This window comes from Macaca mulatta, chromosome 15 (genome assembly GCF_049350105.2).
Source record: "Macaca mulatta isolate MMU2019108-1 chromosome 15, T2T-MMU8v2.0, whole genome shotgun sequence".
In the NCBI taxonomy this organism is placed as follows: Eukaryota; Metazoa; Chordata; class Mammalia; order Primates; family Cercopithecidae; genus Macaca; species Macaca mulatta.
This window is the reverse complement of record NC_133420.1, coordinates 49,503,662-49,520,480: the sequence shown is the minus strand read 5'-3', so window position 1 is coordinate 49,520,480 and position 16,819 is coordinate 49,503,662. Positions and strand designations below refer to the sequence as shown.

Genomic DNA, 16,819 nt, shown 5'->3' with positions numbered 1-16,819 from the left:
AAGATGCTTCCAAGGCATGTACATGGGAAAATGACCTGGTATCTCTCACAAACCCACTTCGTCCCTTAACAGCAAGAAACCACTATTTCTTTGGTTGAACACTAGATGGAGGTAGCTGACTTATGTCTGAGTCATGCAGTGTCTTTAGATCCTAGACTTAGCCCAGTTGAGATAAATCACACTGAGAGGCACAGAGAACCCGAGGCTTTCGAAGGGGCTGGCAGATTCTGGTCTCTCATTGCATGCTCACTCCAGGGCATATATCACTAAAAAAGGTAGGTAAAATCACCTCCACTATTTAAATAGTTACCTTTTCTTTCTTTTGCTCTCTTGTGTAAACTGCCTATGTTAAATGTACACACAGAGTGACTCCAGTGTGTAACATTTCTCAAACATCTTTGACCACTGCCCTCCCCACCTACTTTTGCTAAACATCTGAGAAAACTAGAAATACTCCATTATAAGACATGGGAAATAGCAAGCTAAGAGCTGTAAAGAATAGAAGACAAAGATCCAAGAACAGAGATAGAAGGTATAAACAACCAATATCATAAATTTCTAAAGCAGAAAGGAACAATGGAGACTGAACAAACAACTAAAAGGCCTGAAATAAGGAATTCTTGACATTTGTAAAAAGAGGCCAGCTTGGAAATGGAGGGATTTGGGAAGGGCTAATAACCAGAAAAAGAAAAGTGATAATCCCATGCATTGTTATAATCCTAAGAAAAAAAGAATAATGCAAATGACAAAGAAGGACAGGTACATAAATTTAACAGGATAGAGTATGGAATTTTTTTAGGACTGCTTTTTATTTTTTTCTTTGAGATCTCAACAATATTTACAAGTTAGAGGAAAAAATATACTAGTCATTGCTTTACTTCAAGCACTGCTGAGAGGACCAGAGCTTCTGCTCATCTCTTTTCACAGGTGTCCTTACCCTTTCCTCCACTCTAGTACTAGATCCTGGTACCAGCCTCACCTCTGGTTCGGGCAACCCTTGTCCCTGATGCAGCTAAACTGCCTTTGCTTTCAGAATGCTTGGACATTTGGCCTTTTTTTCCCCCCACCTCATTCCTGGCTATTCCAACAACCTACTGGCTATACCAGAATGGACCCATCCCAAAATTCATCTTTACTTTCTTACAGGGCATAGCCCATCCAGCCACATGGTGTGGCCGAGATGGAATAGAAGGTGATAGTTTAACTTCCATCCAGGTCATTTCCAACTTAAAAGTAAATGTTTTACCATGACTCTAACTTCTCCCCAGTCTGCTTCCTTCCCCACAGATGTGGAGATAACCCAGCTACAACCATTTACCTAAAAGGATGCAGAGCCACACAACGGAAGGGCCGATCAATCCCTATGGCAGAGAGAAATAAACATCTTTCCATATTGGGTCACTGCATTCTGGGACTCTTGTTGTAGTAGCTTATCCTTTAAAGCATTCTAAATTAATTTTTATCAGTGAGAACGAGACTGTCTCAGGGTATTCTGCCCTAAATTTATTTGCAAAATTACCAAACAACACAAAGAAATAAATGTTTTAAAACCTTTGTAGATGTAGACATCTAAATGATTGTACTTACCGGCCAGAGTTCTGCCGAGGCCAGCCAGCTGGTCTTCAGCAAAGTGAAGCTGGGCTGCCACACAGAGGGCTTGCTTCCAGTTGCCACACGTCAGAAAGGCTGACAGAGCTTTCTCGTGGGCACCACAACGGGCAAACATGAGCCCCGCTGGCTCATACATGTGCTCCTGCATCAGGTGTTCCCCATAAGCAACGCTGATATCCTGTGACAAGAGGAGATTTAGGACTGAGGAGGAAACGTGACAATCATTTCTCTAAAGCTCCAGTGTAGCTGCCTTAGTTCCTAAACTTCAAACTCCCTTGAAAGAATTCCCTGGGAAAATCTTACAGTTGACCAGTTAGTGCAATCATTTTTTCATTCAAAACCTTACTGAGGATGTGCCATGTATTCACTCAACAAATAATTACTCTTAACTACATATGCACCATTCTGAGCAGTATGGATAATATAGCAAGGCAAAAAATAAAAGCAAACAAATGAAAAACCATATAAGAACCACCACCAAGTTGCTGCTCTTATAGTAACAGAGGATGGACTGATGGACAAAATACGGTCTATAGCATAATGGCAAAGGTGGGTTAAGGGACAGAGGACAGTCTCCTCGTAGCCCTCAGGGAGTGTGAGCTCTGAAGGCTGTCAGGAGAATAAACCACGTGACGAGATAGGTGACAGCGTACAGGCAGAGAGCACAGAAGGCACCATGGCCACGCAGCAGGAATGTGTATGGCAGGTCTGAGGAGCAACGGGACGGCCAGTGTGACTGGAGCAAAGTGAGTGTGGGAGAGAACAGAAAACAAGGGCGAAGAGGCAGCCACTGGCCAAATCCTCGATTCTCCAGGCTGGATGTTAGGCAGAGATGCAGACAGGAATACAACATGGAGTCCCTGCCCTTAAGAAGCCCCACAGCCTGGTGGAGGAGACAAAGCAGCTAATCGGCAGTTCGACAAACGCAATCACCAAGGTGAGGGCAGGCTGCTCTGGGAGCTCAGTGTTTGGCGCCTGGTCCGCGAATTGCATTCAGGAGTAACCCAAGGGTTCTGATGGACAAGTGGGGCTAAAGGAAGGCTGGTGGGTAAAGAGATGGCAGAGGAATCACATGATGTGACATCTGTAGAACTACCTACAAGTAACTGGGAACGTGGACAGTGGCAGAAGCTGGTGCTGAAGAAACTGGCAGGCTTGATCACAGAAAGATGTGTATGTAGTCTGAGGACAAATTGAAAATGGTTATGCTGGTGGCATGGTAGACTAGTGGCTAATAGCATGGGCAGGGTGATCGGGCAGCCTGGGTTCTGTATCCCAGGTCCAGCACTCTGTAGCTCCGGATCCTCAGGCAAGTTGCTTCCTCATCTACAAAGTGTGCACAGCACCCCATTAGGCTGTCAAGAAGATCATATAACACATTTAGCTTATAAGCATGTGTGGTATATTAAAAAAGCTAAAGGGATGCTTTTTTAAACAAACAAAACTTTCCCTTTATGCTGAAACATATGGGAAAGATCTGTACTTGTTAGGATGATCAGTCTCACAGCAGTGAGGTTGGACAAGAGGAGGGGTGGGAAGGAAGCAGGAAACCCCACAGGGAAGGTGCTATGGTATTGCAGATGAGGAATCAGAGAACACGTCAGGACCATTCTCCCAGATAAGAAGTTCAAATTGAGGCTAATCAGTTTTACGATAAATTTTGAAGCCAAGAATGGTGTTATGAACTCAAGATCCCCACTCCTTTCCAACTAAAGCAAAAAGCAAAACCAGGACAGCCTCATTTCACACACCACATACCTGGTACTGTTGTGAGCTTGGTGAATATAACTTCAGAGCTTCGTTATACAAGTTTTTATCTTTTATCAAGTTCAAGCATTCTGGGAAGTACTCAGGTCCTGCAGGAATAAGAGTCACACAAAGACAGGCTTAAGACATGGGAAGCATAATGGACTTCATTTATACCAGTGGTCACCAAACAAAATCAATGAGGGACCTTTTTAAGACCTAAATAATCAGAGAATCTGAAGAACAGGATCCTGGAATTTGAATTTTTAATGAGCACCACTGCAGATTCTGAGGCAAGAGAAGCACTGATTGAGATCAGCGTCCTACTTAAGAGTCCCAGCTTTCCAGCCCGGTGTTTTCTCAGCCTCCTTGAAAAGACATCGCCTGGGAAGCTTATTAGACACATGCACACCTCAGTCCTATCCCAGATCAGCTGAATCAGATTCTCCAAGGATGCCAGCAGCTGAAGGCTTAACATGCACCCCAGGTGATTTTTCCTTCCCCTCCAACCCCACCCCGCCAGTCCTCAGTAAAGAATCACAACTGTTACAGCATGAGAAGAACAAATGGCACCCCATCACTGTCAACTAAAACTGTGTCTTGCAGGGCATGGGGAGGTGGCCTCATCACTCACTCCAGACAAGCAGAGTTTCCCTGACATATCTGCAAACAGCACGAGAAGGAAGAACTGTCAACCAATTTTGATTCTGAGACACTGACGTTAATTTCACAGGTGCTCATTCTTAACCAAACAAGGTTAAGAAAAGGTGCTCATTCTTAACCATAAAAGGACCTGCTCGACGTTCTTACCTAGGGAGCTCTTCCAGTTCATTAAAAGTGATTTCTTTACCTTCAGCTTTTCAGAATACACGACAAAACAAGGTGAGCATACATCATTGTTAGAGTTTTCAGGAGTAGGAAGTGAAATCAATCACTGTCTAAACTAACAGTTTAATTTATACCTTGCCTAGTTCCAAAGAAGATCTAAAGTAGAGATGAACATACTAATCCCCATGCTTACCACATTTGCTGAGGTGGCCAATGGCTTTTTCATATCGTTTCAAGTATTTGTCTATAGTAAACCGCTGATAATTAGTTTCCATTTTCTTAAGTGTATTAAGAAATGGAAGATACTCTTTGGGATCCTAAAAAAATGATTAATGAGAACTTTATTACTTGTGATATTTTTATATACAGCAATATAAATAGCATTTATATATAGCATTTATATATAGCAATATAGCAATAATAGCTATATATATAGCTATACACATAATAGCTATATATATAATAGCTATATATAGCTATTATTGCTATAGCATTTATATACAGCAACAAATAGCATTTATATACAGCAATAAACCCAAAGCTACATAATTTTTAAATGTATATTATATATTAACTACATATTATATAATATATAAAATCAAACCACAGTCGTTCCCCAGTATACATGGGGAATTGGTTCCAGGACGCCCCAAGGATACCAAAATCCAAGCATACTCCAGTCCTACATTTGACCCCATGGAGTCTGGATACACAAAAAGTTGGCTCTCTGTATCTGCAAGTTTTTTTTTTTTTTTTTTTTTTTTTTTTGAGACGGAGTCTCGCTCTGTCGCCCAGACTGGAGTGCAGTGGCGCGATCTCGGCTCACTGCAAGCTCCGCCTCCCGGGTTTACGCCATTCTCCTGCCTCAGCCTCCCGAGTAGCTGGGACTACAGGCCCCCGCCACCTCGCCCGGCTAATTTCTTTTTGTATTTTTAGTAGAGACGGGGTTTCACCGTGTTAGCCAGGATGGTCTTGATCTCCTGACCTCGTGATCCGCCCGCCTCGGCCTCCCAAAGTGCTGGGATTACAGGCTTGAGCCACCGCACCCGGCCGCATCTGCAAGTTTTAAATCCTGCAAATATTGTACTTTTGATCCACACTGATTGTGGATGCAGAACCTGTGGACAAAAAGGGCCAACTGTATTTGCGAGAGATCTCCATTTAGATAAACCCACACAGTTCACACTCGCACAGTTGAAACTCACGTTGTGCAAGGGTCAGCTGAACACCAAACAAGTTTTGGTAAAAATGCTTTCACATACAGATATTAAGTTACATTTGGAACAACAGTAACTTCCTTAACTAAGTCTCACAGTATCATTTATTTCATAGGCTAGTAAGGGAAATAAGGTTTCAGTCTACAAGATATTCAACAAATGCATGTAAGCTTCTCCTAAAAGTCTAAGACATTGCTGTTTTCATGATATTCCATGCCCTCCTGAAAAGATCACATTAAAACAAAAAATAAAATTATACTGAGTTGGACACCAAACTCTGAGACCCTGCCAACCTAGTATTTACTGGCCCTATCATCTCCGGCTCTGTGCCATGCCCTGTAAGCAAACTGCTCTTCTTCCTAATGGAGAGGTGTTCCTGTTTTTAACGCAACTTCCCTGCAGGCGCTGTGTGCAACAGAAGCATATAGGAGGGTCACCTCACCCAGTCCCTGAAGGCAAGCATGAATGGCTTACTGGGAAGAGGCCACCTTGGCATCCTTTAACCTAGATTAGTGAGAATGAGCCAGGTGAATGGTGAGGGTGGAAACAGTCAAAGCCCATGGGTGGCAGAAGTAATGCTGCCTACCAAGGCATGTGGTGGCTGGTGGTGGTGAGGGGCGAGGGAAGGGGGACAAAAGCATTGTCTTTCCTCCATGGGCGGAGGAAAAAAAGACAATACCAAGAAGTGAGAATGGAAAGATACACAGAGGCCAGGTCAAGGAAGGGTTTCTAAGCAGTATTATGGCTTCTGAATTTTATCCTCGTAACAGTGGGAGCTTATGAAAGATTTTTTTTTTTTTTTTTGAGACAGTCTCGCTCTGTCGCCCAGGCTGGAGTGCAGTGGCCGGATTTCAGCTCATTGCAAGCTCCGCCTCCCGGGTTCATGCCATTCTCATGCCTCAGCCTCCCGAGTAGCTGGGACTACAGGCGCCCGCCACCTTGCCCAGCTAGTTTTTTGTATTTTTTAGTAGAGATGGGGTTTCACCGTGTTAGCCAGGATGGTCTCGATCTCCTGACCTTGTGATCTGCCCATCTTGGCCTCCCAAAGTGCTGGGATTACAGGCTTGAGTCACCACGCCCGGCGCTCATGAAAGATTTTAAGCAGAGATGAAGGATCTGATTTTCCTTTTTGGAGAAATCATGGGGAAGAGACTGAGGCTGCAAAAAACTAGATAAAAATAAGCATACCAGGGGTGCTCAAAGTTTTTGATCATAGCACATGTACCAACATAGGAAAGGAGGCCATGAGCCTTCTGTGCTCCATGTGCCCACCCTCCACTAGAAAAAAGAGCCATGTGAGAAAGAACTGGAGTGGAACATGAATCACTTGTTACATTTCCTTTACAAGAGAAGAAATTAGCTCACACATATGCCCATCATCTTAAAAATAACCATATAAATTTAGACTGTACGCGGTGGTTCACACCTGTAATCCTGCAGCCGAGGCGGGCGGATCACAAGGTCAGGAGATCGAGACCATCCTGGCTAACACGGTGAAACCCGGTCTCTACTAAAAATACAAAAAATTAGCCTGGCGTGGTGACAGGCACCTGTAGTCCCAGGTACTCGGGAGACTGAGGCAGGAGAATGGCATGAACTGAGGAGGCGGAGCTTGCAGTGAGCCGAGATCATACCACTGCACTCTAGCCTGGGAGACAGAGCAAGACTCTGTCTCAAAAAAAAGCCATGTAATTTTACTTCACTTCCTCAATCTCATAATCCAGAGGCTTAGGAACGTGGGCCCTAGAAACTCACAGATCTGTCTCCAGCCCTGCACTCACAGGGTGATAGCAGAAAAGATACTGCACTACCAGAAGCAGTGTTTCACATACAAGGTTTGGTTCTTATATATAAACAAGAACCAAGTAACAACTCCACATACCTTCTGTGACTTCTCAGCTACCATGAGGACCAAATCAAAGTCATAGGTGCCAAGAGAATGATCATATAATTCATTAACATCTACCAGAAGCAGCAAATATTTCAGGGCCTCTTCAGCACTCACAGCATCAGGATCAGAGGGAGCATTTCCTAACAGTGTTTAGAAAACAAAACAGAATACAACCATTTGGGGAAAAAACCCGCAGACCCAGCAATATAACCAAAAAGACAATAACTTTTTCTCAACAGAACTGGACATCAGAAGAATTATATACACTTCTGATACTTTTAGATATGCTTTAGAGGGCAGCCCTGAAAACAACTGACATGGGTCTTAAAATGGCAACTAAAAGGTCACGTATTAAATCTGTGGTGTGGCAATGACATGGTGATGGTCACCTGCAGGAGACTAGTGGCAGTTACGGCCACGTTAGCACTTTCTCTGTGAGCGGATCTCTACCTTGAAGCTCGTGTACTTTCTGCAGTACAATTTCCAGTTCTGGGGTTGTCTTCTTTACATGAGATGTAAGTATGGAGAGGCAGTATCTGAGGTAATAAGTGAAGAACACCAGAATGAGAAAGACGAATAGGCTGGACAAGGACAACTACACACTTTTGTTTTTCAAAGGATGCCTCCTGGTGACAGCATACGTACTTATGAGGATTTATGCTCTCCATGACTGCTCTCAGAGCATCGCAGACAAGGTCTAGTTTTTTCCCGTCAGGACCCCTGGATAGGTGGACACTGCTGGTAACTGGTGGAGGGTACATGGTCTTTGTGACATCTTCTTCTCTAAGAACAGGTGTGTATGGAAAGGTCATCAACAACATGTAGCCCAGCGATCAAATTACTAACATACACCTGGCATGCTGATGATGATAAATAAAAATGACTTTTGGAAGTGTTGAATTATAAAAATATTGAGAAATAAAACATTTCCACAAAAGACTTATACAAATGTTTGTAGATGTTTCAGTCACATGAGCCCCAAACAGGGCACAATCCAGGTGTCCAGCAACAGGGGAATGAATAAGCAAATAGTGGTGTATTTATACAATGGCACACTACTGAGCCATAAAAGACGAATGAGCTAGTGATACATAGAAAAACACAGATGAATTTCAAGACAATGTGCTGAATGAAAGCAGCTTTATGCAGAAGAGTAATACTGTATGCTTCCATTTAGGTGAAGTTCTTGAACAGGCAAAACTGATTTATGGTGAAAGATTCAGAAGGGTAGTTGCCTGGGAAATGGGACAGGGACTGATTGAAAAGGAATTTGATGCATCTTTCTGAAAAGGAATAAATGCCCTCTAACTTGATAGAGGTTCATTCAGGTTACATGAAGTATACATTTGCCAAAACTCACTAAATGACACACTTAAGATTTGGACATTTCAATGTAGATAAATATGACCTTAAAAAATGCAACAAAACCATCCCACACACAAAGAATGCCCTTTAGTTAATGATATATAAGAAGTACAGGGGGTAGAGTGGACTGATGTCTACAACTCACTTAGAAATTTGTCTACAAACAAGATGAATGATGGATGGACAGATTATACAGCATGAGAATGCATATACAGAAAAATATAAACTGGCGAATCCAGGTAGGGTATATATAGGCTGCTTACTGGACAATTCTCTCAACTTTTCTCTATTTTGAAAGTGTTTCATTAAAAAGTTGAGGGGAAAGATCATCAGAGAGAAAGATGCCATTTGATTTCAATCTCCTAAGAAAAAAAAATAGTTCTATATGTATATCTAAAAATCAAGTCAAATAATTCTGAATGACATATTTTAAAGACATAGTTTTAAACAGGCTGTTTTAAAAAGAAAGGAAAAGAGCAAAAAACCAACTGGCATCTAAGAGTTATAGCAATTTTTTAAAATGCACGGTAAGTAATTTTTCTTCTCTAGCTATTTATATTTGATTTCTTTAACAAGAAGAGAGAAAATTATGGAAAAGATACTCATGAATTATTCAGAATACTTACTTCAATTCTGTAAAAAACAAATTAATATGATTCACAGAATCTATCTGTTTAATGAAGGTTTCCACATTTTCGAGAAACACCTACCAAAAGAAGGGACAAAACACCTTCGTTCAGATCACATTAGTTCAAGTACAAAGTAAGCTGGAGTGGATGGCAGCGTAGAAAGTTACCTTAGGGTTATGATCATAAATCAGATTGAGATTGATTCGCAGTTTTCTCATGCATTCAAATGCCTCTTTAAACATAAGTCTGTGAGGAGACAGAGAAAAAACAGAACAGGTATTCACAAAAACTGAGCTCCACGGACCCAGTATATTTTCATTAGGATACAAACCAGTTATAATCAGATTACAGCCCCAGTGCCAATCTACTATTACTGAATTTCTACTCTGAAATTACAGAATACAAAAATCAGGTACCACATTCATTTACCTTCTTAAAAGGTGTGATTTATTCATCATGGCTGTCTGAGAACTACATCTTCACATACATACAACAGAAAATCATTACAGAAGGCCAGCCACGGTGGTTCACACCTGTAATCCTAGCACTTTGGAAGGCCGAGGTGGGCAGATCACTTGAGGTCAGGAGTTTGAGACCAGCCTGGCCAACATGGTGAAACCCTGTCTCTACTAAAAATACAAAAAAAAATTAGCCAGGCATGGTAGTGCATGCCTGTAATCCTAGCTATGCAGGAGGCTGAGGTGGGAGGACTGCTTGAACCCAGGAGGCAGAGGTTGCAGTGAGCCGAGATTGTGCCACTGCACTCCAGCCTGGGTAACAGAGCAAGACTCTGAATCAAAAATAAAGAAAATCATCATGGAATTTAGGTCTCCTTTTTAAACAAAATATTAGTATAGATCTTTCTAATACAAAGTTTCCTCCAAATAGGTTCAGAAAATCAGTCACTTCCTTCACAAGAGTGGCTCAGTCTTTTTTGGGTCATAGTCCCCTCTGTAAATCTGTTGAAAGCTGTGGGCTTTCTACTTGGATAAATACACAAAGACAAAGTTTGGTGTGTACTATCTCCCTGGGTTCACAGTCCGCCTAAAACCCAGAGGTGTTCCCTCAGGTTAAGAGAAGCCCTCCTTTATATGATGAGCGTCACGATTCTTTCTGCTAGGAATCTCCACTACAAAATACTGTATTAAAGTCAAAAAGTTAAAAAAAAGAAAAAAAAAAAAGCGTCCCTAAGAATCTGATGATATAGGTAATGAGTGCTTTTCATACTTTTAAGTTCTCAAAATTGTAATAAAATACTTATTGTCTATCACAAGCCAACTAGTCGCAAACAGTACAATGGCACTTACTTGTCCAACCACTTCCGAATCTGAGCTAAAACCAGGGCTCGATGATGAACAACTTCTAAGTTTCCCCTTGGCATCTTAAATAAATTAAAGTAATAACATTTTTAATTAAGTAGAAAACATTTAAATAGCCAGGATACAGAATTTTACCTAACTCTTCACAGAGAACTACCACAACTCTCTAAAATGAGCACACTTTTAGCAGAATCTGGTTGTTCTCTATATTTATCTTGACTTTCAAGAAAAGTTTCCCTTTGAGCCTTACTGGTCACAGCCTGTATCAATACTACTTTGAATAAAGTGAACAGAAAGCTATCAAGGAAAGGTTTACAATAAACGATACAAAGAATAAGAGAGCCTAAAATACAACCTGAAAGAATTATGCTTGGTACCTGGCTGAATGACAATCAGACTATCTATCTTGTCTGAAAAACCAGCTTACCTGTAACACAAGCTTTGTGTCCTGGGGCACAACAGTGACAATCCGTGAACCCCTTTCCACTTTCCGCAGAACTTCCCCATTGGACACGTGATTGCTGCTCAGGCCAGCCTGTAATGCTAAACACACCATTAACTAATAAGACTTAATTATCACAATAAGCCACTCTCCATTAATTGCAATTGAAACCACACATACTATGTGAAATAGAAGAGAACAAATAACAACCATGTGCCTTAGCTCTCCCACTGAACCTCAACACTATCAGCCCTGCTGATGAACATGCCCTCTCTCTTACAGAGCCCTCACGCATATTCACATACACAGCTTCTCAAATGATCCGGAGAAACACAGTAAGAATCGGGGCAACTTCTCTATTTCTTAGCATTATCAGTGTACTATAATCATATCAATGAAAGGAAGATTCCCTATTTCCAAGTTGGAAGCAAAGAAAATAAGCTGGCTTTTAGAATAAGGAAGACACACACACATACACGCCACACACGCAGAGATAGACAGGGCATGGAACAGAAGACAAAATGCAGCCAATATCCTACAAACCACGAGATGGAGCCCAGATGTAAAGTGGAGGGTGGGCACAGTGGGAAAAGACTACACAGAAGGTAAAACATTTGGGATCTACATAGTAATTCCAAATAAAATATTAGATCAATTACATAATAAAATTTCCTGAAAAATTTTTCAGTTTAGAATGTGCTGCTTAAGGAAGGAACTCCCTTCCTTGGATGTCTTTACTAAAGTGCAGAATGATTTAACTGAGACATTATGTTGAGATTAGGGTCTAAGTAAAATAACTCTAAAGATTTTCTCCAGCATAGGATTCCTTGATAAAAAGCCAAAGTATATGAAGAATTCAAAAAGTCATCAAGACTCCAAAAGACATTGGAGGTGGGACCATTTCTATTTTATACATTGAAAACTTACTTTTAAATGAAGCATCCCTCAGGCAAAAACACTGGCAGGTATGGGAATGGGTTGTCAACAATAAAAACTCATCATATACTGCAAATGACGTGACATTTGACGCAACCTACAAGAGAAGACCAGAAAGGCATGGGGGAAAGGCAGCTTGATTACTCGGAGCCAACACTGTGAAAAGGATCCAATACCAAACCAAGCCTTGATACCTCAATGTCATTGATGAAAAAGCGACACCGGTCAGTCAGACCAAGGACACATTCCTGCAAAGAAATAAAACTGAAATCATAAGCAACTCTATTTCAAATCAGTTAAACCTACCTTTTCTATCACATAGTTCTACCGCCCTATGATTTCACACCTAAGTTCCTGTAATCAGGACTAAAAATACCTAAAACGCAGCTGGCCCAGTGCAAAATGGAATGTGAAGCCATCCAATCCATCACTGAGCCCTGACATCTCCATCTCCTACATATATCTCAAACCCATCTCCTTTTTCCCCTCACTAACTCCACTCAACCTGTGTTGATTCCATATTCCAATCTTGTCACACTCTAACCAGCTCTCTTCTGGGCAGCCAGAATCACTGTCCAAACCATGAAGCAGAACACATTACTCTGTTGATTAAAAATCACTAGAAGTTTCTAATCTTTGTTCAATTAAAAAACCCAAACTCCCTTCTCTGACTGTCATTGAGCTCCGGCCACAATGCTTCCATTCAGTCCCTTGAATAAGATGAGTTCTTGCTAAGTTCAAGGAGTTTGTTCTTCCTTCTGCCTGGAGAGAGAGCCTTCTTTTTCTTCACATCTCAGCACACACCTCACTGACTCCGAGAGGCCTTCCTGGACCACCAAATGCAGGACTCTCATTCTTATAGCCACCATCCTCAAATTACCCCTCAAACATCTCAGTATTCTCTACCAGCACACCCTGTCTATTTCCATCACACTCCCAACAAAGGGAATTATTACATTGAAATTAATAGATCACAAATTCCAGAAGAGCAGGAATTAGTTAAGTGGTTTTGTTTTCCAACCACTGTATTCTACCATCCACCACAATTACAGGCATTCTAATATGTGTTGAATAAAAATCTACTAAAACTATTTTCAAGATCATATTTCTGTTTTCCTCAAAAGATATTAAATAAAATTAACTTTGAATGATTTGTACGGCTAGGGATAAAAGGTTGCTAATCACATATATTATCTCATTTAGTCTTCTGAACCCTGATAGATAGATATTGATTTGCCCATTTTATAGATGAATAAGGTGTGGCTTATGAAAGTGAGATCATTTCCCACTATTGCCTAGGCATTTAGTGGAGACCCAAGTCCACCTCCAAAGCCCACTTTCTTTCTACCTAATGCCATCAGTCCCTGGGTAACTAAGTAAGTTTCCTGCTCCATGTTCACTTACCTCTTCTCCAATCATGGCCAATTCGGTCTGGGTGCATGGATAAGGAAACCGAACAGGAAATCCACCAGAGTTCTTCCATGGTTTAACAGCCAGAGAAGGTGACTCTGCAGGATTAACAGATCTAGTTTACAAATAGCTGATGTGCTCTTTGTAAAAACCATCAACATCAATACTTGCTAAAACACTCAACATGCAATTTCAATCACTTTTGTAAGAGTACGTTAGTTCATTAAAACAGGAAACAGGAGTAGAATACACCTGCCAATTCCACTCTAAAGCTTAGGGTTTTCCAGGATAGTTAAAAGACCTGACAATCAATGTTGTACTGACAAGATCCAAGTACATGTTCTTAAGAACTAGGCGTCTATGTAAGTCATAATATGCTTTCCTAACACCTTGATACTCACCCCAAAGGTACTTAAATATCTGGCCATCATCCAGCTGTAATGCTACTGACTTGGTCTTGGAATTGCAACATAGACCGATTATGACCCCATCCACTGTTGCAGATGAACTGACAAAAACAAAAAAAAAAAAAGAGGAGGGTGTGTAAATCTTTTTTTCTCAAAAATAGTAACATTTCACTGATTTTGAAAATCAACAATCTCCTTTTGGTGCTGCACTATTTCAATACAATGTAGACTAAGTACATATATACAGACCCAATACTACACACACACACACACACACACACACACACACACACTTACACACTTAGAGACAGATGGATGGTTGGATGAATAGATAAAACTATTCTAAACCAAAGCCCAGATAAAGCCACATCTGCTACATGACACCATTTTCCACAAACCCAATAAGGCAATAAGACAGTTATTTACACTGTGAAGTCATCACTCCTCTTCTGGCCACAACTTACTGCAACTTATTACAATGTATTGCCTTCACTAGACATGGATGGTACCAATATCATTTCTGTCTGCTTAAAATAGTTAAAGCAGCTCCTCTGTAGGAAAATGAGCACACTCAATGTCTGTATCACTAGCATATCGATTGATGGAAAATTGTGGATTTTCACTAACGAGATCAAGGGAATATGTTATCACCGTTACATTTTTTCCCTGAGTCAATGGAGATAAGTAAAATTTCACTCTTTTTTTTTTTTTTTTTTTTTGACAGTATCTTGCTCTGTTGCCCAGGCTGAAATGCAGTTGACGCAATCATAGCTCACTGCAATCTCAACCCCCTAGGCTCAAGTGATCTCCCACCTCAGCTTCTCAAGTAGCTTGGACCATAGCCACAGAAGCAGAATTTCTTAAAAGAGAAGGAAGAGGTAGTGATTAAAAAAAAAAAAAAAAGGAGACAAAAAGGTAGTGATAAAAACAAATGATGTTAATGGGAACATTTAATTCAAAGTTTTTAACCAATCTACAAAAAAACTAAAAATTATAACAATAGGGACTTCCTCTACAAATGCCTCACATTTTATGAGGATAAACTATCTGTCAGGAAGAGAACAAACTCTAGAGCTAGACTGGCTGGGATTCGATCCTGACTCCACCTGCATGATCTCAGGCAAGTTACCTAACTGTTCCATGTCTTAGTTGCCCCATCTGTAAAATGATGGTGCAAATGGCACATACTTTAAAGAGGTATTATGAGAAATAAATAAGCTAAGACAGAGAAAGGACTTAGAAAAGTACTTTTTACAAAGTACAAGCTACAGTAAATGTAGACTACTTAATTGAGGGACTTTGAAGTTCTCAAAAGCATTAATATTTTATATGAACAAAACAGTCTTTTTGAGAAACAAAAGTCAAAGCAGTAGAAATATACTGTAAATGACTTCTCATTTCCTTTATAGCAAATGAGATGACTGCATCAAGCTTTTGTTTCTACAAGCTAATGATGAAGAATTTCAAATCTGAAGAAGTAGAAACTTAAGTAAATTGCTCTGCTTTTCAAAAGGTAATCTACTGGCTTACTTTAAGTGCTACATATTTCTAGAACATATTCTGCATTTGGACATGTTAACAAAAGGCTTTTTCAAAATATCACGAAGCACCATGAGTCAGAGTAGGAGCAAATGACTGCATTAAAATGTTTTATGTCTGTAAATGTATGTAATGTATATATAAAGGAAAGGTTCCTAATTTTGCAACAACGTTTCTCAGAAGAGAAATCTCACCAGTAGGGCTTTAATTACAAATTAATCTGGGGATCAGTATCAGTGGCCAAAGGTGCCAAGTCTTGACACTGGAAACAAGGAGTTCTGGGAACTGGCTAGAAAATGCTCTCTACTACACAACAGGGCTTGCATTTCAGAGAACAGCATTCATTAACTGAAACCTGTTACATAATGAAGATATAGTCAGGAATCAAAACAAAACTCAGGCCCAGAGAACAAAGAAGAATAGAGACTTTCTAACGGTAAATGTAGTCAAGTACACAATAGGATATAAAGAAGAGGAGGCTGGAAGAAGCATTTTGAAGTCACCACATCAAAACAAAGCATATATACGCAGCTATGCATCATTTAACGATGGGGATATGTCTGAGAAATGTGTTGTTAGGTGATTTCATCATTGTGCAAACATCATACAGTACTTACACAAACCTAGGTGGTATAGCCTACTACACCCCTAGGCTATGGGGTATGGCCTATTGCTACTAGGCTACAAACCTGGACGGTGTGTTACTTTACAGAATACTACAGGCAATTGTAATACAATGTCAAGTATTTGTGTATCTAAACATGGAAAAGGTATGCACACACACACACACACACATCCATGTATATATATACGCATGACTGCATTTATACAAAATTTCTTCCTATCACATTAGCCCATGAGAATTAGCCACTCTAATTATGCTTCACAGTTATTAAAATCAATTGTAACATATAACAAACATCCTGGAAAAACGTGAGTAGATGCTGAATTAAAATATTTAACACATCTTTAAAAAGTTGCTTCATCTATTAATATTTATCCTATTTTCCACTACTTTTTGATATACTTTTGGTCTGTTATTTTGACATGGCTCAAAACTAGATTTAATCTTTTTAAGTGCGTCTAACAAGAAAGCTACTGCTCCTCAACCTTGCTCAATGGAAGTCAAAAAAAGTTGTATCATCATAAAAGACAAAAACCTAACTCCATTTGCTTAACACGCGGAGTACAGGGAAAAACTGCAATACCTGACATTGAGCTGTCCATGCTCTTCATCCATCTCAGAAGAAGCTGCAGTCAAATGGTGAATGACAGATCGGGGACTGGACTCACTGTGGCTTACAGCCAGGAAGAGGTCTTCTTCAATCCAAGTGAGAAGGCCTAGTTTCAGTGGGTTTACGTCTTCATCTTCATTATTCTCAAACTGAATTCTGTTTTAAATATTGAAGAATATCCAAGACATGAATAAAACTTAAAAACCACTGAGATGTTCCTGGATGAAGGAAGACTGAAGCATCT

General features: G+C 40.4%; 1 protein-coding gene across 1 annotated transcript in view; it reads right to left on the bottom strand.

Annotated features, from left to right (window-relative positions):
- ELP1 (elongator acetyltransferase complex subunit 1) overlaps positions 1–16,819 on the bottom strand; it is a 66,114-nt gene that overhangs the window by 21,561 nt on the left and 27,734 nt on the right. The window contains exons 14-28 of the mRNA XM_015117132.3: positions 16,549–16,731; positions 13,796–13,902; positions 13,389–13,492; positions 12,179–12,232; positions 11,976–12,081; positions 11,034–11,149; positions 10,595–10,668; positions 9,455–9,533; positions 9,285–9,364; positions 7,939–8,076; positions 7,744–7,829; positions 7,285–7,433; positions 4,379–4,502; positions 3,370–3,467; positions 1,588–1,789 (exon numbers count right to left, since the gene is read on the bottom strand). Of these exons, the coding sequence (XP_014972618.3) occupies positions 1,588–1,789; positions 3,370–3,467; positions 4,379–4,502; positions 7,285–7,433; positions 7,744–7,829; positions 7,939–8,076; positions 9,285–9,364; positions 9,455–9,533; positions 10,595–10,668; positions 11,034–11,149; positions 11,976–12,081; positions 12,179–12,232; positions 13,389–13,492; positions 13,796–13,902; positions 16,549–16,731 (1,700 nt within the window). The remainder of the gene's footprint in view (positions 1–1,587; positions 1,790–3,369; positions 3,468–4,378; positions 4,503–7,284; positions 7,434–7,743; positions 7,830–7,938; positions 8,077–9,284; positions 9,365–9,454; positions 9,534–10,594; positions 10,669–11,033; positions 11,150–11,975; positions 12,082–12,178; positions 12,233–13,388; positions 13,493–13,795; positions 13,903–16,548; positions 16,732–16,819) is intronic.